We start from the raw sequence: 25,264 nt of genomic DNA, 5'->3' as shown, positions 1-25,264 counted from the left end.
ATACATTTAAGATTAGAGGCTTAGGAGACTTAGGAGACTCTGAGAGAGAGAGAGAGAGAGAGAGAGAGAGAGAGAGAGAGAGAGAGAGAGCTCTGTGTAGCCATGGAGAACTACAAGGTGTGGGTGCGACAGAATCGACAGTTGATCGCTTCCCTGGAGAGCATTGCTAATGTATGTGCTTCTTATTTTCCTTCTACATGTCATTCATTCGCTCGCCCGTTCGCTCACTCCCGCCTATTTCTTTTTCTTTCCTTGTTTCATGAACAAATTTGGCTGTCTCTCGGTATTTTTCTGTTTCTGCTCATTCTTTCTTGGATTTCATGGCTTCATAGCTTGTTTTCTTAGTTTTATGTTTGCTTTCATTCTCACTTATAAAGAAGGCGTGTAAGTCCTCTTAAATGACTAAAATCAAGGAATTTACCCGTAATATCTGGTTTACATTTCATGTCTAGGGATCAAGACGGTATGAGTAAGTTCGTAAATGTTTCATGATAGTGCAACTCTTGTGAGTAGAAGTGAGAAAGATGACATACGGAAGTTAAAAAGGGCTATTGTTGGGTCTAAGGTCCAAAATTTAAAGGTTTCACTTTGGAAACAATTGGTTATTTTTACAATCAAGTGTTATTTTTGGTTTTCAAAGATTGACCAAAATGAACAAGAATCTACTTATAGTTTGATTGACGAAATTAACATTTTTTTTGAGAATTTATTATTGCTTGTATGTTTCCCAAAATCACTGTAAATGCAATTGAGAGGTTCATGAAACCTATCAAGATTTTTAAACTATAATACTTCCAAGAAAAAACGAAATGATATACAAACTTCTGCCATTAGGCCAGCATATCTTGGAGTTAGATATATATGACTTTACCCAATTATTTATGTTTAGCAAGTCTTATGAATTTCATTGCCACTGATAAATTGAAGTTAGCAATGGTGTTGTTCCTAGTAGTCAAGGCAGACTGATGTACAGAAATGAATCTGAGAGAATGCAAGAGGGAACACATCCCTTCTAACAATGATGATTTGGATCATGGATTCTAAATGATTATATTAATTTAAGTTAAACAGTAATCAAATATAAGGCTCTCCAGCTACATGTGTGTGACAGAGAGCAGAAAGAGAACTAAGAAAATATGTTAAATGTTAATGTAGAGAGTGGATGACCTCTACAATGAAGAGTGTAAGAAAGAGAGATCACATAATGTTTAGAAATTCAATGTGTTGAGTCATCGTTTATACGTGAGTAGGATCAGCCATGAGAACATTACTCCCATACCTACAAATAAGTGACCTATCACATCTATGCAATGAACCTCGATCCCTATGTCTTGTGTTCACAGCATAGCTAAGACATCCACATAGAAGTGGACACTCTTGTGTTCTCGCCATAGGTATGCAATCCACATTGAAATGGGTATATATATATATATATATATATATATATATATATAAACATTATGTTTGATTCCTACTAAGGTTATGTGTGTGCATATATTACATACCCCACACAATTGCACTGATGATATATGGCATATCCTAGTTAGAGCACCTTTATGTCTAGCTGATTCTTGGATGAGCATTTCATTCCACTTCTTGGCTGATGGTTCATCTTCTTGCTACTCAAGAATGACATTGTATCGATATCAAACATATGCAATCTAAATTCTCTCATCATCTAAAAATCTCAAGCTATGAGGAGAATTTCGTTAATAGTATGGAATATGTCTCAAGGGTATGCGACAACTGTGAACTCCTAAACCCATGAGGAAAATGATGCATGGGATGAAAAACAGTCTGAAGGAGAGGAACAAGTAGTCACATCAGGTTATATTTTTAATAAATAGTATTAAGTTCAAATAATAAAGGTCGTAACTGTTTGAATAAAGAAGAAAAGAAAATTCCAATTGTGTTAGTTTTATATTGTATATTAAATGCATGTGCAGACTGTGACCTGGTTTTTACCTGACCGATTTTCGAACTCTGAGATTGGTACTGAAGCTGGTATGTGAACCTATCTAAGTGTTTTAATTTGACTTGTCAATAATAAAAAGCAGTACATTCTCACAATGATATTATTGTTATTCCCAGTTGCTTCTCTTTTGGGCCTCATAACAACATTGAACCAGTTTATTATTGACACTACACCACAAGTTCCTAGACAAGGCACAACAAGAGAACCTGAGCAGTGCTGCCTTCCACTAGCAGCGTCCTTATCAGCTGTAAAACAACTTGAGGTCTTGATTGAAGTAGTTGCAGAACATTACAGAGGTCGGGAAAAGAAGTGGAGCATATTAGCAGCTGTGGAAGCTATAAAGTAAGGTATCTACCTGGAAGCCTACAATTGTTTTATTAAAACTTTTAAAGAAGTTGACATTTCATGGATGACTTTGGAGCTCACTTATTGGATGGTCTCACAGAGCTTCTTTACGGTTTCTGATCTTGCATCGAAATGGATATCGTATGCTTCTAGATGGGGGGGAAACCATATGTAAAGAAAGTGGAACTCAAGCTCAATCAGGATCAAACTTTTGGGGGACTATGATAGATAAAAGGCAGTCAAATATGAGGTCATCTGCAGGAGATTTAGAGACAAAGGCAACTCTAGCTATGTCGAAGTTCAGGGAAAACATCGGCATCAACACAAAACCATCGTGGGCTTACCGCCGTCAAAGTGTGTCAAGTTCTGCAAGTGGACCTACTATTCCATGTAAGTACTCAATTAGTGTTAAAGCTTTAAATGGAGGAGATTTTCTGGTCTACACATTCAGAAGTCAATGCTGTACCAACTGATTTAGTTATTTTAACTTTTATGAAGATGTGATTAATGTATCAATGTGAATTATACCTATGTCCATCAGGAAGGTATATGAATATGGTCCATTATGAGGATATGCAGCAATTAATTGGGATTTTTCATTTAATATATTAGATTAAAGATGACTGCATTCTTATGTATTGTGGAAACTCTCATCTTGTTGAACATTAGGTGTTCCTGTATCTTGCTGTAATGGAAGTTGGGACCTGCCAGAACAGTTATCAGTTACTGGGGAATGGGTGTTTATCCTAAGACCCTTATTGTACGTGCTGTTGGTTAGGCATTATGGGTCAAGATCTTGGAAGCCATGGTTAACATCCCTTGCTCTAGATGTAACCGGCATAACTTCTATATTAGCCGCTCAGATTCTAAAATATAATAGGGGCATGAGTAGTGCTGGCAATATGGAGCATCGTCAACTTTCTACTGAGGAGGTTCAAGAGGTGAGTAGACTTATTTTGTGAAATGAAAGAATTCTATTATTTCTTTTATAAACAAGTCTATGTGACAATATTACACTACCTTCAAAAGCTGAAAGGGGAGAAATATTTTATTACCTTCTCGTAAAGACCATATGAGAGAAATGACGTGTACTACATGTGTCCATTGGAATTAATACATGCTATCCAGAAATATCCTGGAATTAATACCATGCACAGAAATGAAATGAAATATTATATTGATGCCTTTAATAGGCGAAAATGATAGGCTAGACCAAAAGAAGTTACATTCAGAGAGAGGGATAGATAGATTCTATTATCTTCTGCGGAGGTTGAATATGACCTATGAGACCAAGAATATTACATTTCATGTAATACATGTGAAATTGAGTAGTGACTCTCAATGTTCAAGAACTTTACCAATGAATATTGCAATCGAGAGTGCACATTGTGGTTGCGAGAGAAATTCGTGCAAGGATTGAGTTTGGTCAAAGTTGTGTCTAAAGCATGTTTGAATATGATCAAAGGTAGAGTATTGTATCAAAGTGCGATACTTAGACTCTCTAACTTGTTTAGGGCAAAGTATGCATAGTCGACCACTCTCATCACTTTTGCCCCAATGCGCCATCTTGTGAGAAAAGCTGTTAATAGAAGCAACGCAATAGTTGTTAGAACAAAATAGACACAACCAAGCTGTGAGAAGGCTGTTAGACAACAATAGCAAAAATGGTTGCAAAGAGTAGACACAGCCAAAGAGTAGAGCTTGTTCACAAGTAGCAACAAATATATCTTTACAAAAGAGGATGGTAAGCCTATTTATACAAAATTGGGGAACGTGGGTGAAATGGTTGTGTGGTAAAGTGACTCTTGTACTACCAAACAAGTACAATAAACTAGGAATAAAAGGGAATATCTTGGAAAAAGTGGAAGAGAGAAGGCATTTAAAGCGTTGCAAATTCTAGAGAGAGAAGGCATTTAAAGAGTTGTAGATTCTAGAGAGAGAAGAATCTAAGAAGAGAGAGAATGTAGAAGAGAGATAATAAAGATGAAAGAGAGTGTAGGTCTTGAGCTGCCACCCTCCAACACCTCCTCCTAGCTCCAAAATGACGGTCCAACATTGAGTTGACCGAGGAGCTGATCAATGGCTTGCCTTGGAAGTGGCTTAGTAAATAAATCAACCACATTTTCTTGAGTAGGACAATATGCCAAGTTGATGACTTGTGATTTCACTAATTCACGAACAAAATGGTAGTACATTTCAATATGTTTTGTTCTACCATGAAATGCTAAGCTATGTGCCAAGGCACGGGCACTTTGGCTGTTAGTGAAAACTGCAATAGGACTCTTGCAAAACACCAATGTGACAAAATAATTGCATTAACCATAGCAACTCATAGCAACTCATAGCAAGTATCCAAGTAGGCTTGATATTTAGCTCCGTCGATGAAGTAGAAACTGAGTTTTGCTTCTTTGATTTCCAAGAAATCAAGCTTGAACTTAACATAAAACAATAGCCAGATGTGGACCTTCTAGAATCAATATCACTCGAGTAGCCAACAAGCTCAATGCTGCCTCTAAAAGAGAGACCATAGTTGAGTGTGTTGGCCAAATACCTAAGAACTCAAATAGTTGCTTGCCAATGACTTTGTCTTGGAGCACTTGAGAATTGGTTGAGAATACTCACTATAGGACAAATCATGCCTAGTGTAAGTTAAGTGAAAAAGAGACCCAATTAACCTTCTATATTTCGTGATATCTTCAAATGGGAGAATCGTCTTCATGAGATAGCTTTGAGTTTGGATCCATTGGACAGGAGAGTGGCCTGCAATTTGACATGCTATAGGTCTCAAGGAGCTGCTTGAGATACTTATGTTGGCTGAGGAAGATACCACCCTGTGACTGATAGGCCTCCATACCTATGAAGTAATGGAGAAGTCCTAGATTAGTCATTTTGAATGTGATTTTGAGGTCAGTGCGAAGCTCCTCGATTTTAGAAGCAAGGGACCTTGTAATTAGAAGGTTGTCAACACATAATATGATCAAGCATAACAATTTATCTTAGGAAAAGACATAAAGATTGTTGTCAGCATAAGAGTGTTGAAACCCAAGAAAGAAAGAAAGATATATTAACGTCTTTTATGAGGCCAAAATGGCCTATAAGACCAAACAAGAGATTACATCTTAAATGTTTCTCGTCTTTGAGAACAACAAATCAACAAATCAAAATAAAATAAATATTACTCCGTAAATATAAAAGTAAATAAGATAAAAAGAGACGAGGGAAACTGGATTTCGGCACATGTGAGTCTCTCAAGTTAGATGAATTGTAACTTTTGTCTTCGAAAGATCTCTAGCATAGGTCGATCCAGAATGGAAAGGTCTCCAAAGCGAGGGAAGCACTTGCAATGGCGGGAGATAATGGCTTTTATTTGTCGATGACAAGGGTGTTGAGGTTGTGGTCCATGGTGCTAGGGTCTACGTGCACGACAAATTGCTATTGCCCAATCAATTGTAACCCCTTTGTTATGTCTTGGTCAGGAGCCCATTTGTGTATCCCTTGATTGACTTATAGCATTAGCAAGAGTGATGGGGCTAAAGAAAGTTGTGATTGTTCTTTGTGGATGAGCTTGTGTGGCTATATCCTTCAACAACTTTTCCCAATGTCTCTTGAGCTCTAGCAAGAAAAATTCTAGGCACCGTTGGTCCTCATATTCCATTACCTTGCGTAGGGGGCCAAAGCCTTGTTTAAAGAGGCAACGGTATCTCCCTTTGATTTCATAAAAGACACTACAGTGACAAACATAGTGTTCTTTGAATTCCACTCCTTGATGACACAATTGGCAAACGAGCTTTGATTACAAAGATGTAGAATGGTTTATATAACCAGTTTCTACAATCACTTTATTAGGTTAACACTATTATAACTATATACACACCTAACAACTACTTAACTAGGTTCATACTATTCTAAGTATGTTCACACCCAACAGTTACTTAATTAGGTTCACACTATTATAACAATGTTCACACCAAAGCTTTCATAGGATACACTTTAAGTGTAACAAACCCCCTTGAAATGAATGGTGTGGACTTGAATGTGGTCACTATCTAGGTGTTGGAAGAATGCCCAATTCCTTGCAAAAATATTCAAACTTTTCTCGTGATAGAGGCTTGGTGAAAATGTTTGCAACATTTTCATGAGTTGGTGCATAGACCAAGTTTATCTCTTTAGCATGGAACTGCTCCCTCACATAATGATAGTGCACCTCAATGTGTTTTGTTCGTGCATGGAAGATGGGATTTCTTGCAATAGCCAAGGCACTTTGACTATCTGTAAATATACATGTAGGAGATGGTTGCTCAAGTGACAAATTGGACAATAATCTCTTGAGCCAAACACACTCTATTGTGGCGCTGAATGCTGTTCTATATTCAGCTTCACAACTTGATGTTGCCACTGTTGGCTGCTTCTTGCTGAGCCAGGAAACACAGGAATTGCCGATCATGAGACAATTTCCACTATGTGAGACACGAGTGTCATAGCAGCCAGCTCAATCACTATCAGTGAAGGCTGTTAAAATAGATGAACTTCCTTCTCCATAGAAGAGGCTGAAATCCATAGTGCCTTTGAGGTCAGGGAAAACTTGCTTGGCTGCTTGCCAATGCTTTGTTCCAGGGCTGTGCATAAACCTGCTTAATTGCGAAACAACATATTGAATGTCAGGTCACGTGTTGCACAAAAATATCAAACAACCTACAGGTTGCTGGTATAAGAGTGCATCAGTTGGTTGTCCTTTGTCTTGGTATGAGAATTTGAATCCTGCTTCTACAGGAGTGGAGATTGGCTTGCAGTCTTCATAACCTGAATCATTGTAGGAGCTTCTCCATGTACTTTTGTTGACTGAGAAAAATGCCCCCCTCAACAGTAATAAATTGAATGCTGAGGTAGTAATGGAGATGACCATGATCTGTAAGTTTAAATGTCTTACTAAGATCAGCTTTGAAATCTGCAATTTCTTGCACATTAGGTCCTATGATTAGCAAATCATCAACATAAAGCACAACAATTAGTAATTTCTCTCCATCCTTTCGGACATAGAGATTGCTTTCAGTTGGGCTGTTTACAAAACTGAGTTGAAGAAGATGAGCATGGATCTTTGCCTTCCACGCTCGAGGTGCTTGCTTCAAGTCGTGCAAAGCTTTAAGTAACCTGCAAACTTTAGTTTTTGCACCTTTAATGTCAAAACCTAGAGGTTGAGCCACATAAAACTCTTCTTCTAAATCTCCATTTAAGAAGGCGGGTTTAATGTCTAATTGGTGAACTTTCCATCCCTTAATTGCTGCTGCAGCAATTGTAGCTCTGATTGTAGTCATCTTTGAAGTGGGGGCGAAGGTTTCTTCATAGTCTATCCCCTCTTTTTGGGAACAGCCTTTTGCCACAAGTCTTGCTTTAAAACGATCAATGCTTCCATCCGCATTACGCTTGACTTTGTAAATCCACTCTATGTTTAGGTAGATCACATAACTCCCAAGTGTTGTTCTTGTAGAAGGACCCAAGTTCTGATTTCATGGCTTCAACCCAATGGTCATGTGCTAATGCATCCTTAAGAGAGTGGTTCCTCATCACAAATTTCAGTGATAAGAGCATGATGCACATAATGCAGTTCAGCTTGCTGATTAGTTGACTGGGTTTTATCTTGAAGAGGAAACTTGAGTTTGCTGTCCATAAGGTGTTAATCAGCAATTTAGGAACTGTTCTTGCTTGCTGAGAAGAGGCTTGTTCTTCCTCCAATTCCATGTCAAGATCATGTGGGTTAATGACCTGTAATTATCAACAATGTTTGGTTGCTCATTTTCAACCACATTGGGCTGTTGCAAGAGATCAATTTGAGCATTGCTTGGCTGCTCTACATTGTTGTTTGGAGCATGTTGTTGCTGATGCAAAACCTGCACATTACCTCCATGAGGTTGGGTTAATCGATCACCTTCAAACACAACATTTTGGAGCAATGGTAATAAAGTATCAAATGCATTTGGTTGATCACGAACAGGCTTTTGGAGCAATCCACAAGTGGTTGAGCTGCATTTTCAGCAAATATCACATCCCATCTGATGATGATCTTACCAGTAGTGGGCTGAAACAATTGATAACCTTTGCTTTCTTTGCGGTAGCCAACAAAGATGCATTTTGTTGCTTTGTCTTGAAGCTTATGGCATTGCTGTGGTGGCACAAATGCATAAGCCAAGCTTCCAAATATTCTCATGTCCAACATTTGGCTTGTGACTAGTCCAAGCCTCACACGGAGTGATAGTTGTTATTGCTTTTGTGGGGCATCTATTCAAAACATAGTTTACACACATTACAACTTCTAGCCAAAACTTATGAGGTAGCTTCTTACCATTGAGCATGCATCTTGCCATCTCCATGAAAGATCTATTCTTTCTCTTAGCCAAACCATTTTGTTGTGATGTGTATGGAGTGGTGCATTGATGGATAATTCCTCTGTCCTTCAAGAAAGCATTGAACTCTTGAGACATGTACTCACCCCCTCTATCGGTGCGAAGAGTAATGAGTTTGTGACCACTAAAATTTTCAGCAAGGTGTAAGAATTCTTTGAAGCATGAAAAGTCATTAGATTTCTCCTTCAAAGGATATACCCAAGTGTGTCGGGTAGCATCATCAATGAATGTAAGAAAATAAAGATAACCTCGAATTGATGGTGTTCTCATTGGGCCACATACATCACTATGTACAAGTTGAAGCTTGTGTGTTGCCAAAACATCAGCATCTTTTGGAAATGAAAACTTGTGCATCTTTCCTAGAATACAGCCTTCACAAACATGATTAGATGGTACATAAATGGAAGGAAGATTGCATATCATATCATGCTTGGTAAGCCGTGCAAGGCGGCTGAAATTTAAATGGCAGAACCGAGCATGCCATAGTTCAGAATTGCTTTGTGTTTGGGCATCCACCGCTAATGCATTTTGGTCATCAAATTTCTGATATATGTCAAGCTTGTAAAGGTTGTTGAACAAACTACCTGTTATGACAATGATATCGCCCTTCTTTGTAAGATCATGTACTGTGCATTTGTCATAGAGAAAATGGATAGGGTATCCATGCATAGCAATGGCAGAAACAGAAATAAGGTTTTCTTTATGCCAGGGACATAGAGAACATTGTTCAAGGTGACTACATCCCCATTGACAGCTATAATATGAACTTGACCAATGCCTTGTATGATGTAAGAAGCATTATGGGAAGAAGTAACGGTGCCCGCCTTATGACAAACATCTTCAAGTGTGACAAAGAAATTTTTGCATTGCTATCAAAATACTAAGCATCTGTAGAGTCACTTACCGATAAACATACGTCATCCTTGTATGCATAGATTGACCCATGCGTGATATTCGTGGTATTCGACATCCGTAATATTCGTAATATTCGAGAATACAAAATGACCCCAAGAATATTACAAAACCATTTGTTTATTTATTTATTATTTAAAAAAAAACAAATATTTTTACATCTATTATATAAAAATTATATTAGTGTGAGGTCCCCTTATTAATGTCAGATAAAAATATCAAATTTGGTGGGAGAGTAAAAAGTGGAGAATTAATGGACCTTTTATTTATTATTTAGTAAAAATAAAACAAATACTTTTAAGTTTTACATCTATTATAAAAATACTATTAGTGTAAAGTCCCCTTATTAATGTCAGATAAAAATATCAAATTTGGTGGGAGAGTAAAAAGTGGAGAATTAATGAACCTTTTATATATTATTTATTAAAAATAAAACAAATACTTTTAAGTTTTACATCTATTATAAAAATATTATTAGTGTAAAGTTCCCTTATTAATGTCAGATAAAAATATCAAATTTGGTGGGAACCTTTTATTTATTTACATATTTTTATTTATTTATTGAAAAATGAAACAAATACATTTAGGTTTTATATCTATTATAAAAATATTATTAGAGTGAGGTCCCCTTTTTAATGAAAAATAAAAATACCAAATTTTGTGGGAGAATAAACACTGGGGAATTAATGAACCTTTTATTTATTATTATTTTATTATTTATTAAAAATAAAACAAATACTTTTAAGTTTTACATTTATTATATAAAATATTATTAGTGTAAGTCTCCTTTTTAATGTGAAGTTAAATATCTCCTTTTTATTGTCAAAGTCCTCTTGGTTATATGATATATATAAGAAACTAAAAAGTATGAACTCTTTTTTTCTTTTTTTTTAACGATTATTTTTTCATGCATTCATATGCGTATTCATATGCATTCGTTTGGTAACCCCCACGAATGCGAATATGTCAATTGAAGGCAACACGAGGATTAGGGTTTAGGTCAAAAACAGAGAGGGAGAGAGTTTGAGTGAGAGACAAAGGGAGAGAGAGAGATGCACGTTGTCTTGGGTACAAAGAGTGTACCTCTTTTTTGGTTTTTAGATATTATGTATATACAAGTCAAAAGTGTGCTATGGGTGTGTTCACACTCGTGCACTAATAAAAGGCACGATGGCCCTTTATTCCCAACAACCTCCCACCTAAAGGCAATGTGCCGTGAGAAGGAAAAAAAAGAAAGTCAGCTAAGTCCAAGTATGTAGAAAGCTGAACTACATACATCTATCCAACTCCCATCATCTATCGGCAATGAGCAAATCGCTCAGCTGAAAGACTCTTCGTGAGAAGATCTGCAGGATTATTATTTGTATGTACTTTGACAAGCTCAATGTTCTTGCTGTCAAGTACATCTCTGATGAAGTGATACTTCACCTCTATGTGCTTTGTCTTTGCGTGAAAGACAGGATTCCGAGCTAGCATGATAGCACTTTGGCTGTCACAATGAAGAATAGGTAACTCTGTAATGCCAAGATCTCTCACTAGATATGAAAGCCATAAAGCCTCTTTGCATGCCTCAGTGGCAGCAACAAACTCTGCCTCTGTAGTAGACAATGCAACACACTTTTGTAGTCTGGAGATCCAATAGACCGCTCCTCCTGTGAAAGTAAACACATACCCAGAAGTAGACTTCCTGCAGTCTGCGTGACCAGCATGGTCCGCATCCGTAAAACCAACAACATATGCCTTTTGCTTTCCAAAGCAAATGCCCAAGTCCTTTGTGCCTTTGAGGTATCTCATAATACCTTTCTCCGCTTCCCAATGCTTTTTGTCGGGGTTTGCCATGTACCTACTAACCACTCTCACTGCAAAGGCAATATCAGGGCGTGCAGCAACCATCGCATATATCAAACTGCCAACGGCTGAAGCATACGGAACCTTAGCCATTTCAGCCTTCTCATCATCAGATGTAGGGCTGTCTTCTGCATTGAGTTTCAAATATGGAGGTAATGGAACCCCAATTGTTTTCCCCCCCTCCATATTGAAACGCTGCAAAACCTTAGAGATATACTCCTGCTGAGATAGAAAGAGTACCCCTTTCGACCGGTTTCGGAGTATTCGCATGCCAAGGATGTGATTTGCATCACCAAGATCCTTCATATGCTCTGCCATGACGGCTTTGCTTCAATGAATCCAAGGCATGAATATCCTTGCTAGCAATCAATATATCATCAACATACAAAACCAAGACAATCAGGCTGCCATCTCTTGCCTTCTTGGTGTACAAGCAGTGGTCCACTTGACTTCTACGAAAACCTTGAGATTGCATAAATGCATCAAATTTATGATACCATTCTCTTGGTGCTTGTTTCAACCCATACAAACTCCTTTTGAGCTTACAAACCATCTTCTCTTTGCCTTTAACCACAAAACCTTCAGGCTGCTGCATATATATGTCTTCACGCAGATCGCCATGTAAAAAGGCGGTCTTCACATCCATCTGTATGAGCTCCATATCTTCAGCTGCAACTAAGCCCAAAATGATTCTTAATGTAGTCATCTTGACTACAGGCGAGAACTCATCAAAATCAACACCATATTCCTGCTGGTATCCTTTTGCAACCAATCTTGCTTTGTTCTTTGGTGAGGAATCAGAAATGACCTTCATTTTGTAAACCCATTTGCATGGAAGTGTTTTCTGCCCTTTAGGAAACTGCACCAAATCCCAAGTGTCATTTTTCTCAAAAGATTCCATCTCTGACAACATGGCTTTATACCATTTCTTATTGTCCTGTCTGTCCATTGCTTTCTTGAAGCAAGTCGGTTCGCCACAATCAGTTACCATGACATAATCAGCCACACTGTTTGCATCAGGAACAAATCTGTCAGGCTTTCTAGTAACTCTAGACGATCTCCTAACCCAACACTCATTGTTTGGTAGCTGTTGAGCCTGCAAATCATCATTTTCAACTTGTTGTCCAGGCATTTCAGCCTGTGAATCAGCATTAACAGCTTGCTGTTCTAGCCGTTCCTGCACATTTGGTGGCTCAACATTATTGGCAAAGGCTGGCTGATCATTTCCAACCTCATTTTCTGCATTTGCAGGTAAGTTTACAGCAGGTGTTTGCTGCTGTACAGCGGGCACACTTTTCTGTCTAAAGGGTATTTCTTCTCGGAATACAACCCTCCGTACTTCCTCGGTCTTTTCGGGTTGTTTATGCATGCGATTTTCCCAGAAGATAACATCATTGCTGCGTACTATTTTTCTTTTCTCGGGATCCCACAATCTATACCCCATTTCACCCTCGTCACCGTATCCTAGGAAAATACATTTGCAGGACTTTGGCTCAAGTTTGTTGCGTTCTTCTTTACGAATGTGCACAAAAGCCTCACAGCCAAACACTCTCAAGTGAGCATATGAAGGTGGCTTGCCCGGCCATGCTTCTTGGGGTATTCCCCCTCCCAAAGACCTGTTAGGTGACTGATTAATCAAGTGAACAGCTGTCATAACAGCCGCTGCCCAAAAACCATGGGGTAACGCAGCATGAGACAGCATAGTACGAACGTTATCTTGAATGGTCCGATTCATACGCTCTGCAACTCCATTTTGGGGTGGATTATAAGGGGCAGTGAATTCCCTCTTTATCCCTTTGCTGTCACAAAATGCTTGAAAGGCCTTGGACACATATTCCCCACCATTGTTAGAGCGAAGACACTTAAGTGTCTTATCAATTTGATTCTCAACTAATGCCAAAAATGTTCGAAACTTGTCGAGCACTTCATCCTTGCTACGAATAGAGTAAACCCATACCTTCCGTGTAGCATCATCGACAAAAGTGACTAAGTATTTCTTTCCCCCTAATGATAGCCTTGGCATCTGACATACATCTGAATGTACTAACTCAAGCAGGGACGACTTCAACAAAAGAGACTTTTTATGAGAAGTTTGTACATGTTTACCATAAATGCAATGATTACAATGTTCAAAATCAGCATAACGAAGACATGGTAAGTAACCCAAACGAGACATAACTAATGAGTTACATATTCCCCATGACTATGAGTCTTCACATTCCCCAAGAGAGAGTGGTTGTTGTAGTTAATGAAGAGAGAGGGTGACTATATATAAAGCACCCTCCTCATACTTCATATTAAGTCGGTTGTGACTCCATGTAATGCTACATTTTTGTATCTCTTATTCTACTTGTGAATATACATCTTCTTCTTGAGTATTTCATTGTGTTCTTATCTATCTATCTTGTGTTTTCTCTTCTCTCCTCTATTTCCTCTCACACATACACATAACACATATCTCTTCTGCTGCACAAGAATCATACCCGATTCTTTACATGGTATCATAGCGGTTTGGTAGCTCGATCTAGCCCATCCGCGTGTGTTGTATTCTATGCCGACATTCGAGAGGAACTGGTCCATCGCTATCGTAGTGCGACTACATAGCTCGTATTCAAGAGAGAAGAAAAAGAAAAGAAGGAAGAAATCTTCATCGACAATGAATACTCAAATGGGGAGCGTTCTCCCTAACGAGAAGCTAGATCGAAACAACTTTGCATCTTGGGAGTACAAGATGCACCAATACCTTGTCGGCCAAGGCTATTGGGGTTACATCAAAGGAGCACAAGAAAACCGACCCGACTTGAAAGACGCCGACGATGCAACATGGGAGCAAGCGGCAAGCCGAGTGATGTATTGCTTGGTGACATGTGTTCATGACCACATGCTCGGGTACATTTGAGAACTCGAGACGCCAAAGAAAGCGTGGGAGAATCTACAAAAGATTTTCGCCGCCAACACAACGGCGAGAAAGCTTCAACTCTGCCAAGAGTTGAACAACATCTAACAAAGGGATATGTCCATCACGAGCTACACCTTGACGATCAAGGAGCTTTGCGACTCTCTCGGCTCGATAAGCGTCAATGTGGACGATGATGAGATGGTGCAAATATGCCTCGGCGGCCTTGCACCATGGTTTGGTGTGATGAGGACCGTCGTGTTAGCACAGGAGAATCCACCCTCCTTCGATCTTCAATCCATGTTGTTGGTCGAAGAAAACCATGTTCGAACAAGGAGCAACACCTCGGAAGGCCACATGCTTTACTCACACTCGGACGGAGGAAGAGGACGTGGCCATGCAAGAAGAGGCCGATTCGGCCAAGGACGAGGTGAACGAGTCCAGAATTACGAAAACAACTCGCAATTTCGGCATCAAGACGGAAGCCATCAAGGAAGGAGGAGCTTGTGTTTCGGTCCAAGCGGACAAAACTTGGTCGAATGCGGATATTGCGGAAAAATCAGTCACCACGAAGAAGAGTGCCGTAAGAAGATATGCGAGTCGGCTTCCACAATTCGGCAAGCAACATCGACACCCATTTCTGAATGAGCAGAAGACGTATTCGACGTAATTCATTCCGATGTATGGGGTCCGGCTCATACGGCTACATTCGGCGGATGCCGATACTACGTGGCCTCCATCAACAACTTCTCCAGGCACACCTGGATCTACCCCATGCGGCAAAAGAGCGAAGTGTTCGGGCACTTCCAAAAATTTAAGAATGATGTCGAGAAAGCCACGGGCCGACATGTACGATGTCTTCGGTCGGATGGAGTCAAGGAGTACTTCTTTGATGAATTTTTGGCTTTTCTACGGAAAGAAAGAATTCGACGAGAGTTTTCGTGTCGACATATGCCACAACAAAACGGAGTCGCCGAACGAAAGAATTGGCACATCCTGGAAGTAGCACGGGCCATGATGAACGAAAAGCATCTACCAAAATCGTATTGGGCAGAAGCGGCTAACATGGCTGTATACCTCATGAATCGGTGTACGACATCGGGTGTGCACGAACTTACTCCGCACGAGAATTTTTTCGGAAAGAAGCCGGATCTATCACATGTTCGGATATTCCGCTCCATTCCATACGTGCACAGAAGTCGGAGAAATGTATCCTTGTAGGATACTCATTGGAGCAAAAGGGGTATAATTGCTATAACCCCTCTACTCGGAAGGGTCAAGTAAGTCGAGACGTCGTTTTCGACGAGTCCGCATCTTGGTACGCACTAGGGACAACTTCGACTCTGAGTCCGCCCAACCCGGAATCCCCCGAAATAGAGATAGAAGCCGAAGATCGGCTCACGTGCATGTACGAAGAAAGCCCGATTATGATAAGGCTTAGAGGGCCACAAGAGCCTCTGAGTGATCAAAGCACATCTCTTGGTCGAGTCCGAAGCTGGACAAAGGGAAGGTGAAAATGCCGGAGTATGAAGACGATCACTTCGACGACAACGAATTGACTCACTCCCTCGATAGTGAGTTCAAAGGCCTTGACATCCGGACAAATGGAGCGAAGAAAGCCTTAGTATCCGCAAACGAGAAGCTCTGCCAATCCACCCGTGAAAAGAACCCCGTAAGCTGATTCGGCTACAACAATTATATGGCGTACCATTACGCCTTTATGATGAAGGCAGCAACAGTACGGGTGCCGGAAACCTTTTCTGAAGCTGCGAAGGACCCACGATGGATCGAAGCAATGAACGAGCAGATGCGTGCACTATGCAAGAACGAGACATGGGATCTCGTCCCCCAGTCACCGCACAAGAAGGCAATTGGCTGCAGATGGATCTACAAGGTGAAGTATAACGCCGAAGGCTCCGCTCGACTCGTAACAAAAGGATACGCACGGACGCATGGAGTCGACTGCGAAGAGATATTTGCCCCGGTGGCAAAGATGACGACTGTGCGGACCATGATCGCACTCGCAACGACGAAAGGGTGGCACCTCCACCTAATGGATGTCAAGAACGCTTTTCTTCAAGGCGAATTAGAAGAGGAGGTGTGCATGGTACAACCACCCGGCTTCGAATCGCGTACTCATCTGAAAGCCGTGTGTCGACTCAAGAAGCTACTCTACAGCCTTAAGCAAGCACCGCATGCTTGGCATTCGAAGATTACACAATATCTTCATCAAATCGGCTTTCGAATGTCGAAATCTGACAACTCCCTCTACGTATGAAACGACTCTAGAAGCTCGATTGTCATCATCCTATACGTGGATGATCTGGTTATTGGAGGTAAGCATTTAGTCGACATCAACAAGGTCAAGTCCCTCCTCTCCGGCAAATTTGAGATGACGGACATGAAGGAGATCCATTACTTCCTTGGAATCGAAGTAATTCGGATTCTGACCGGCATTGTGATCTCTCAACGGCACTACATGTTGGACTTGCTATACAAGTTCGGGATGGCTGAGTGCAAATCTGTGGCAACCCCTCTCGATCGAAACCTCAAACTAGATGCCGACTCCGGCACAGACGAGTGTGAGCTGACTCAATATCGACAACTGATCGTGAGCCTCATCTGTCTCACGATCACTCGACCCGACCTCAACTATCCGATTGGCCTTCTTAACCAATTCATGCAAACTTCGCGAGATATCCATTTCGATTGTGCTAAGTGAGTATTACGATATGTGAGTGGCACAATGGATTATGGCATCCTCTACGCATCGGCCACACCAATTCGACTCGAAGAGTACACGGATGCCGACTGGGCCGGCTACAGAGCTGATCGACGATCAACCTCCGGATTTGTCTTCTTGCTCGGTAGCGGAGCAATATCTTGGAGTACTACGAAGCAGCCTACCATTGCACTTTGGAGTATGGAGGCCAAATACAGGGGCACAACCGTAGCTGCATATGAAGCCGTATGGCTCAAGAGGATTTTGAAGGATTTGGGTGTTCTCATCAAGGATCCGACTCCCATTTACTACGACAACATGAGCAATATATATCTGGCTCGGAACCCGGTGTTCCACACATGCACAAAGCATATCGAAGTGCACTACCACTTCATTCGAGAGTGTGTTCAGACCGGAGATGTCGATCTTCTACACATCAACACGAATCTTCAAACAAACGACATCTTCACCAAGGCCATAGGAGCCGACAAGCTTCGGCAATTCATGTCAGAACTGGGATTGATGATCCTTGACTTGCCAAGTTTGAGGGGGAGTACAAGCGAGAACCGGATACCGTCCGAACCAGGTACGAGCGGAAGCAGACACCGGAGATTGTCCAAACTAGATACCAGCCGAAGCGGACATCAATCGGAAGGAACTGACCCGATTGAGCTTGAGGGGGCATGTTGAGAATCAAGCTGAACATAGTGCACCTTGTGAACACACCTTTTGAGAGTCTATGATTACTCAAAGGTCAAGAGTCACACTACTATCTCTCTGCACATTAACTATGTGTCATAGAATATGATTCTATGACACATAACTAATGAGTTACATATTCCCCATTACTATGAGTCTTCACATTCCCTAAGAGAGAGTGGTTGTTATAGTTAGTTAATGAAGAGAGAGGGCGACTATATATAAAGCACCCTCCTCATACTTCATATTAAGTCAGTTGTGCTTCCTTGTAATGCTACATTTTTGTATCTCTTATTCTACTTGTGAATATACATCTTCTTCTTGAGTACTTCATTGTATTCTTATCTATCTATCTTGTGTTTTCTCTTCTCTCCTCTATTTCCTCTCACACATACACATAACACATATCTCTTCCGCTGCACAAGAATCATACCCGATTCTTTACAGTGTTCAATTCATGAGATGTGGAATGAGACAATAATCCAAAACCTTGAGAACTAGTCGGTCTTTGGGCAAATGGTGGAATTATTTGTTTTGAGAATAAAACATCTTGAACTCTAGATGATTGTTGTCAAGGGTTGTGTCAAAGCCATACCATTGGATACTTATTATAATGTGTTATATAATTTTCATCGTATATTTTAGCTAGGTCCTAGAACTTTCCGGAATAATTTAGGAAATTCATGAATATTCGATACGGTAGAACCTTCTAGAAAATCCAGGGATACTCCTAAAACCTATTTTTTATCTTTTGTACTCGTCTTTTTTATAATATATTTCTGCTCTATTATATTTTGTGTGTCTCTCTCTCTCTTGCAATCATGACATTTACAACTACAATGAATTGACCACGAAAAGCTTGACTTGAGAGGCAATAGAGTATACCTTTTGGCTGCCTGGGCAATGAGTTTTGTCGCACATACAAACTTTCATGCTCCACTTGTGAAGATTGTGGAATTGCCATATAAATCAAGCCGTCCCACAGAAAACACGCACTTCTTTATCCCTAGAACAAAATGAGGTCGGTCTAATGTCAGCTCTTGATCATTCTCCATCATCACTCTAACAACACCAAGTTCTTTGATGTTGCAAGCATGGTTATTGCCAAGGCAAACCTTCTCGAAGTTAGTTGCTAAAAATGAATCCTAGGAGTGCAATGAAAGGAGGCACTAGAGTCAATTATCCATGTTTGAATAACAGAATCTTGTATCATTAACAATGCATTTAGTAAAGTTGTATTAGTATTTGCAGTGCACAATATGTCCTTAGTGTCAACAATCTCCTAAATGGTGGCTCTAGAGGCTACATTTTCCTTCTCCCTCTCTTTACCTTTGTTGTTGTCCACATCATATCTCTTTTCTGTTGTATCTTTATGATTCTTCTTCTTTCTTTCAAGTTCTTGTTTGTAAAATCTACAATCAGGCTTTTTATGCCTTTTATGGCCACATTTAACGCAAGTCATTTCTTTCCTCTTGCTTTTGCTTCTAGACCTTTCCACTGATGCATTCTTTGTTGCAGCTCTCGCTCTTTGTTATATTGATAGAACTAGAAGACTCCCCTTTCTTTTCGATAAATTTCTTCAGCAAGGATTGCTCATTTAACTCCTTCAAACGTTTAAGTCTTGCACTATTTGAGAATGAGACTACAAGAGCCCTCCCATATTTCAAGCAATGTCGTGAGTAAGAAGTTTGACTTCATTTTGTTGTCAAATATTTGCAATCCCATATTTTGAAGTTGATTGAGTAGACCATTGAATGTTGAAATGTGTTCAACTGCAGACTTGGCAACTTAAAGTCAAGTGAACTTGATTCATTGTATGTGTGTGTGTGTGTATACAAAGAAGAAAGCTAGTGAAGAGAAGAAAAAACAAGCCGGTCTTAGTATTGCTCAACATGAGTGGGCATTCACCATATATAGAATGTATGATCCCTCAAAGGATGACGTATGTTTTTATCAGTAAGTGAGTCTAAGGATGTTTGGTATTTTGATAACAGTGCTTCTAAATACATAATTTCTTGCAAAAGTTTCTATCACACTTGAAGATGCTTGTCATAAAGCATGCACAGTTGCTTGTGCCAATAATGTTTCTTACATCATCAAAGGCATTGGTCAAGTTCATCTTACAGCCGTCAATGGGAATGTAGTCACCTTGAATAATCTTCTCTGTCCTTGGCATAAAAAAATCTTCGTTCGGTTCCACCATTGTTATGCATGGATATCCTGTCCAGTTTATCTATGACAAATGCACAATACCTGATCATACAAATGGTGATATCATTGGCATAATGGGTAGTTTGTTCAAAAAACTTTTGCAATATATCAGAAATTTGATGACCAAAATGCATTAGCGGTGGATGCCCAAACACAAAGGAATTCCGAACTATGGCATACTCGGTTCTGCGATTTATATTTCAGCAGACTTGCACAGCTTAGTAAGCATGATATGTTATGCAATCTTCCTTCCATTCATATGCCATATATCCATGTTTGTGAGGGCTGTATTCTAGGAAAGATGCACAGGTTTTCATTTCCAAAATTTGCAAATGTTTTGGCAACACACAAGCTTCAACTTGTACATAGTGATGTATGGGGCCCAATGAGAAAGACATCATCAACTGGAGGTTATCTTTATTTTCCTACATTCATTGATGATGCTACCAAACACACTTGGGTATATCCTTTAAAGGAGAAATCCAATGTCTTTTCATGCTTCAAAGAATTCTTACACTTTGCTAAGGTGATCGACTAACCCAACCTCATGGAGGTAATGTGCAGGTTTTGCGTCAGCAACAGCATGCTCCAAACAGAGATGTAGAGCAGCCAAACGATGCTCAAATTGATTGCTTGCAATGCCGAATGTGGTTGAAATGAGCAACCAAACATTATTGAGAATAATGCTGATTTACAGGTCATTAATCAACATGATGTTGACATGGAATTGGAGGGAGAACAAGCCTCTTCTAAGCAAGCAAGAACAGTCCCTAATGACTAAATGGCTGTTTAACACCACTATGGACAGCAAACTCACATCTCCTCTTCGAGGCAAAACCCGGTCAACCAATTAGCAAGCTGAACTGCATTTTTTGCATCATGCTGTTATTGCTGAAATTTCTGTGATGAAGAGCCACTCTCTTTTGCGGATGCATTAGCATGTGACCATTGGGTTGAAACCATGAAATCAGAACTCGAGTCCATCTACAAGAACAACACTTGGGAGTTATGTGATCTACCTAAAGGTAGAAAAGCAATTGCCACCAAGTGTTGTTCTTGTAGATGGACTCGAGTTCTGATTTCATAGCTGGAAACCCAATGGTCACTTAATTAGGTTCACTATGCTGCCATCCTGCATTTTCTACAGTCAGCCTCTGGATGGCTGCTCATATACTATAATTTCAAACTCCTGTAAAGATTCACCGGCATGACCCCTTGGGTGAAGAAACTGTCTTTCAGCTCCTATGGAGACATACCGATTATTGAAACACAATCTAGAGCCTTGAACATTGCATGAAAAAACCACAATTCAGCCCTACTAGTGGCTCAACAAAATTAATCAGATGGCTTTCCAATGTGATCTGGATGTCCTCTCAGTCTAGTGGTTGAAGTATAGATAGTTGAGCTATCACCCACAGGGTAATCATTGCAGGACTGGTTCATCTTGTTGTTCCCTTTGGGGGACCAAAATATCACTCTGGGCAAACTCTGATCAAGTTCCAGCGACTGAAGCTTGATTCAGATTTCAATTCTTCTAGTGATCTTGAATTCAATTCAAGACAACACCACAAAGAGATTTCCTTGGTTCCAAGAGCTCTCTCTATTTGAGACCAGCTGATGTTGGAAAATTTAGCAAGTAGTTTGGTCACCTGAGCTCATATTATTGTATTGTCGGGTCATGTAAAATATATATCTGTTCCTCAAAGATCCTTTCATTAGATGTGTAATTTAATATATTCTCTTCTTGGGCCTCATAGGCCATTCCAGTCTCTTCAAGATGTCAAATATATCCTTATTCCCTGTTTCCCAAACCTCTTGTACCTCTGATTGCATCAAGGTTAGTGTATTTAGAGCTAACTCAACTCGTGTGACTTATGACTGAGAAAGTTTTCTAAGAATTAAACAGTATATAAATGATGAATAAGAACTTACATGAAAAAGTTCATTAAGTTGTTGTGGAAAGGATATTTGTCATCATTGCCATTTAAGAGAGACTATGTAGATACCATATGAAAAAGCTCATTAAGTTGTTATGAAAGAGTGATTGTAAATCACTGCCATTAAAAAGAAAGAGTGTTGATACCAAATTAGAACTACGTACAAAATTGAGTTTTAACACGTTATAATCACTGTTGTGTCTTGCAGTTTAAAAGAAGGCAAGTACTTTTGCTTTTGTATGTCACAAGGGATCCATTCTTCAGGAGTTATACGAGGTAACTCTAGTTTTTCCTTATTCTTTGAAGTTTTCTTTTAAAGTGTATTCTAGATATTGTCTTTGAGAACTAGCATTTGTTTTCACATTCCTTGAAGGGGTTTTGAAGTGTTGTGTGTTGCACAGACGATATCTTGATGGATTTGAAAGGACCCTCAAGCCAGTGCCTCTGATTGGAACTTTGGGAGGTGAAATGGAAATCTGTTTTGATAATTGCAAGATATTATGAATGTATAAACTGAGAGTTGAATGCATTTGGTGGCTTCATTTTCAGGCAAGGTTATAGATTTTCTTACCGATGTCCAATCTCGTTATTGTTATACCTCTGGCTCATAGTTTGAACTTCAATATAGGTGCAAAGGTAAGACACGTCAATTAACCTTCTAAAGAACATGCAAAGCAAGAATAAGGATGATCATCAATCCATTGCTTACTTGTGAAGTTTTATGAGTTGCAGGATCTTCATGACGTTCTTCTGAATGAGGCGGCTAAAGAAATTCAATCAAATTTGATACTACCTTTCAAATTCAATGCGAAGGCTTCTCTATGCCTACCTCTGTCTCACTCTCTTTCTCTATCGCCTTCTTGTAGATTGGTATCAAAGATATATAACATGTGATAAATTTACTTTCTGAGAAATGTGTAAATTGAAAAAAGTCTATTCATTTAAATCCCCAGCGTACTCATATAATCCTCACATGCTGCTGTCTTCAATATATATCATCTATGTTCTATTCATTTATTTATTATCTAAAATATATCAAAAATGTGCCCTAGGAAAACATTCTTTTTCTTGACCCATGTATTCTCAAATCATGAAAGTTTAGCTAACTCATGATAAGAAGACCAATCTTGTATTACGGACGGGATGTGCAAACTATTCATTCTTATACAGTTGGATGGTTGAAATATGAATCCACCCAATCTTGATAATTGTAGCTGTTTTGTGGTTTCAAACTGTTTGATGACCTTGATATGAATGCTAAATAGGTAACATGTTATTGAATAAAAATTCCTAGTTGATTTGGTCACCTTCTAAGTTTGTAAATTCCTCCAATGTGGCATGTATTGTAGTGTTTAGGTCAGTTTCTAATGTCACCTAGAAGGCATCTTGGTGGTTTTGGATGTCTTGCTGGAATGCAATTATTGGAAAATGCTCAGCAATCAAAGGATTACCAAGCTTGAGGCAAGCTTGAATTGAAGAAATGTTGAGAATCCATCAGAAAATGGTGAAACCACATCACTAATGGTGATATATCTTAGTGATCAATCCGTCACAAAATGGTGCTGAGAAACCATCAGAAGGATGGTCTCTTTTAAACCTCATCATACGACGATAGCAGAAAAACTCCAGCACAAGATGATGGCGAGAAACCCATCACCCAGAAACCAAATTGGAGTTCTTCAGTATCTAAAAAATCTAATTAAAAAAAGGGAATTTTGGATTTTTCGTTTTCACTTTTCATTATTCTACAATGCAGAAAAGGAAGGATGCTGAATCAGAGACCTGAAAAAGAATGGAAAATGATCAATTGATTTTTCTTAGTTGGGGCAGTTCGGTTGGTTGTTTGAATGATGCTCAAGGAAAAACAATGCAACTACAATTTGATGCACAAATTTGTATATGGTTTTATTTTATTTCCATCCAGGAAAGCCCAATGCAACTGTCATTTCATTCCTAAAACTCTGCAGATTTCCTTGATACCCATTAAGGAAAAGCCACTGGAACTATCATTTGATGCCAAAAATTGTACACGCTTTCCTTGATTCCCAAACATTTATAAGCCCTAGACATCCCCCTCCATGTAGAATTGGTTAGGCTTATAAATCTATCGTTGTATTTAGTAATATAAAGTTTAGTTAGGAAACCTCTGTGTACGAATTGCTCTTGCTATCTATTTCATTCTGTCTAAGCTATATTACATAAGTCACGATCTCGGTGTCTGTTATCACCGATAAGTTTACAACTAATTCGTATCTATTCGTCTAAACCATACTTCTTGATAGAACGTTCGGTACGGATGTTCGTCCTATACTGTATCGGCAAGTAGTAATTGTCGACTGAACAACACAGTATAATTTTGGTACGTCGGGTTACATTTGCACATGGTAGAGAACAAGACGAATGGATGTCGTTTGATCCCGATACACCAGTCGGTTGTAAACGTCCTCGTATGCGTTCTGTTACGAAGGCGCTAGAGACAGAATTGGCTGAAGAATTACAACCGGAAACAATTAGAAGGTGGTATGTACTGCTTGATTTAACTGATAGCCAGTCTTCGGACGAAAATCAGTCGGAAGAGGTATCATTTTACGATATCTGGAGTGAGGACAATATGCCTTACCCGTATTCTAAGTTCCGTGAGGGAGCTGATGCAGAAGCGCATGTGAGGGATTTCCTGACAACATGGGAGATTAACCATGGAGCTCAAAGACTGTCGGCAGCAGCCAAAGATAAGTCTAAGATTGCTGAGTTCGTGTTGTCATTGGAGTTATTCCGCTAATTGGTTTGCGCAAAATGGTCTTCGTGGATTCGAAACATTCAAACAATTGACCAACAAATTTCTACAGTTATTTCATCGTCAATACCTCAAAAGGATTTGATAGCGCAATTTTATGCGTTGTATCAGGAGCAACATGAAACGGTGTCTCAATTCGTGATCCGTTTTCAGAATTTACAACTTCAAATTTCTAGGCCTATTCCGGACAATGAATTGAAGGATGTATTCCTTGAAGCAATTTGTGAACCATTACGAACAACACTGAAGGTGTTCGATTTCTGGAATCAGAATATCGAGCAAGTGATTGATAAGGCAATCGCTAATGTACGGAGTATGGATATGTCAACACTAAATCGTACACTGCCAACGATGGAGTTACAATTTTGACAAGTAGTTTAGTGTACTACTTGTTTAAATACTGGTCATTCGGCAATCGAATGTAGTCTACGAACACACTGCACAATATGTCATTCTAAACTTCATTCGGTCGAGCAATGTGAGTGTAACTTGCTCAATAAGACGACGGTTCCGGTAAGACAATTTTT

The 25,264-nt window shown here is 39.5% G+C and overlaps 1 protein-coding gene across 2 annotated transcripts; it reads left to right on the top strand.

The window, feature by feature from the left end:
• The first annotated feature begins 34 nt into the window (after positions 1-34).
• Positions 35-22,891, top strand: LOC147860248 (peroxisome biogenesis protein 16-like). 2 transcript variants are annotated; one of them, XM_087324398.1, is made up of 9 exons: positions 35-171; positions 1,947-2,004; positions 2,092-2,317; positions 2,421-2,710; positions 2,990-3,261; positions 22,152-22,219; positions 22,345-22,406; positions 22,493-22,579; positions 22,676-22,891. In XM_087324398.1, exons 1-8 carry the CDS (start codon positions 103-105, stop codon positions 22,552-22,554), a joined length of 1,107 nt encoding a protein of 368 aa, XP_087180524.1. In that variant the 5' UTR covers positions 35-102; the 3' UTR covers positions 22,555-22,579; positions 22,676-22,891. The 2 variants fall into 2 exon arrangements, with proteins under 2 accessions (XP_087180524.1, XP_087180523.1); XM_087324397.1 differs by having other exon boundaries at positions 22,661-22,891.
• The last annotated feature ends 2,373 nt before the right edge of the window (positions 22,892-25,264 follow it).

The sequence above is a fragment of the Azolla caroliniana genome, unplaced genomic scaffold, assembly GCF_043228905.1.
Source record: "Azolla caroliniana isolate FFs.n. ecotype wild unplaced genomic scaffold, voAzoCaro1.0.p SCAF_9, whole genome shotgun sequence".
Lineage (NCBI taxonomy): Eukaryota > Viridiplantae > Streptophyta > Polypodiopsida > Salviniales > Salviniaceae > Azolla > Azolla caroliniana.
This window is presented reverse-complemented; position numbering and strand designations above follow the sequence as displayed.

Coding starts and splice junctions, on each gene's coding strand:
- LOC147860248 (XM_087324398.1), top strand. CDS start 103: ATGGAGAACTACAAGGTGTGGGTGCGACAGAATCGACAGTTGATCGCT. Junction 172..1,946: donor CCCTGGAGAGCATTGCTAAT/GTATGTGCTTCT, acceptor ATGCATGTGCAG/ACTGTGACCTGGTTTTTACC. Junction 2,711..2,989: donor AAGTGGACCTACTATTCCAT/GTAAGTACTCAA, acceptor GTTGAACATTAG/GTGTTCCTGTATCTTGCTGT.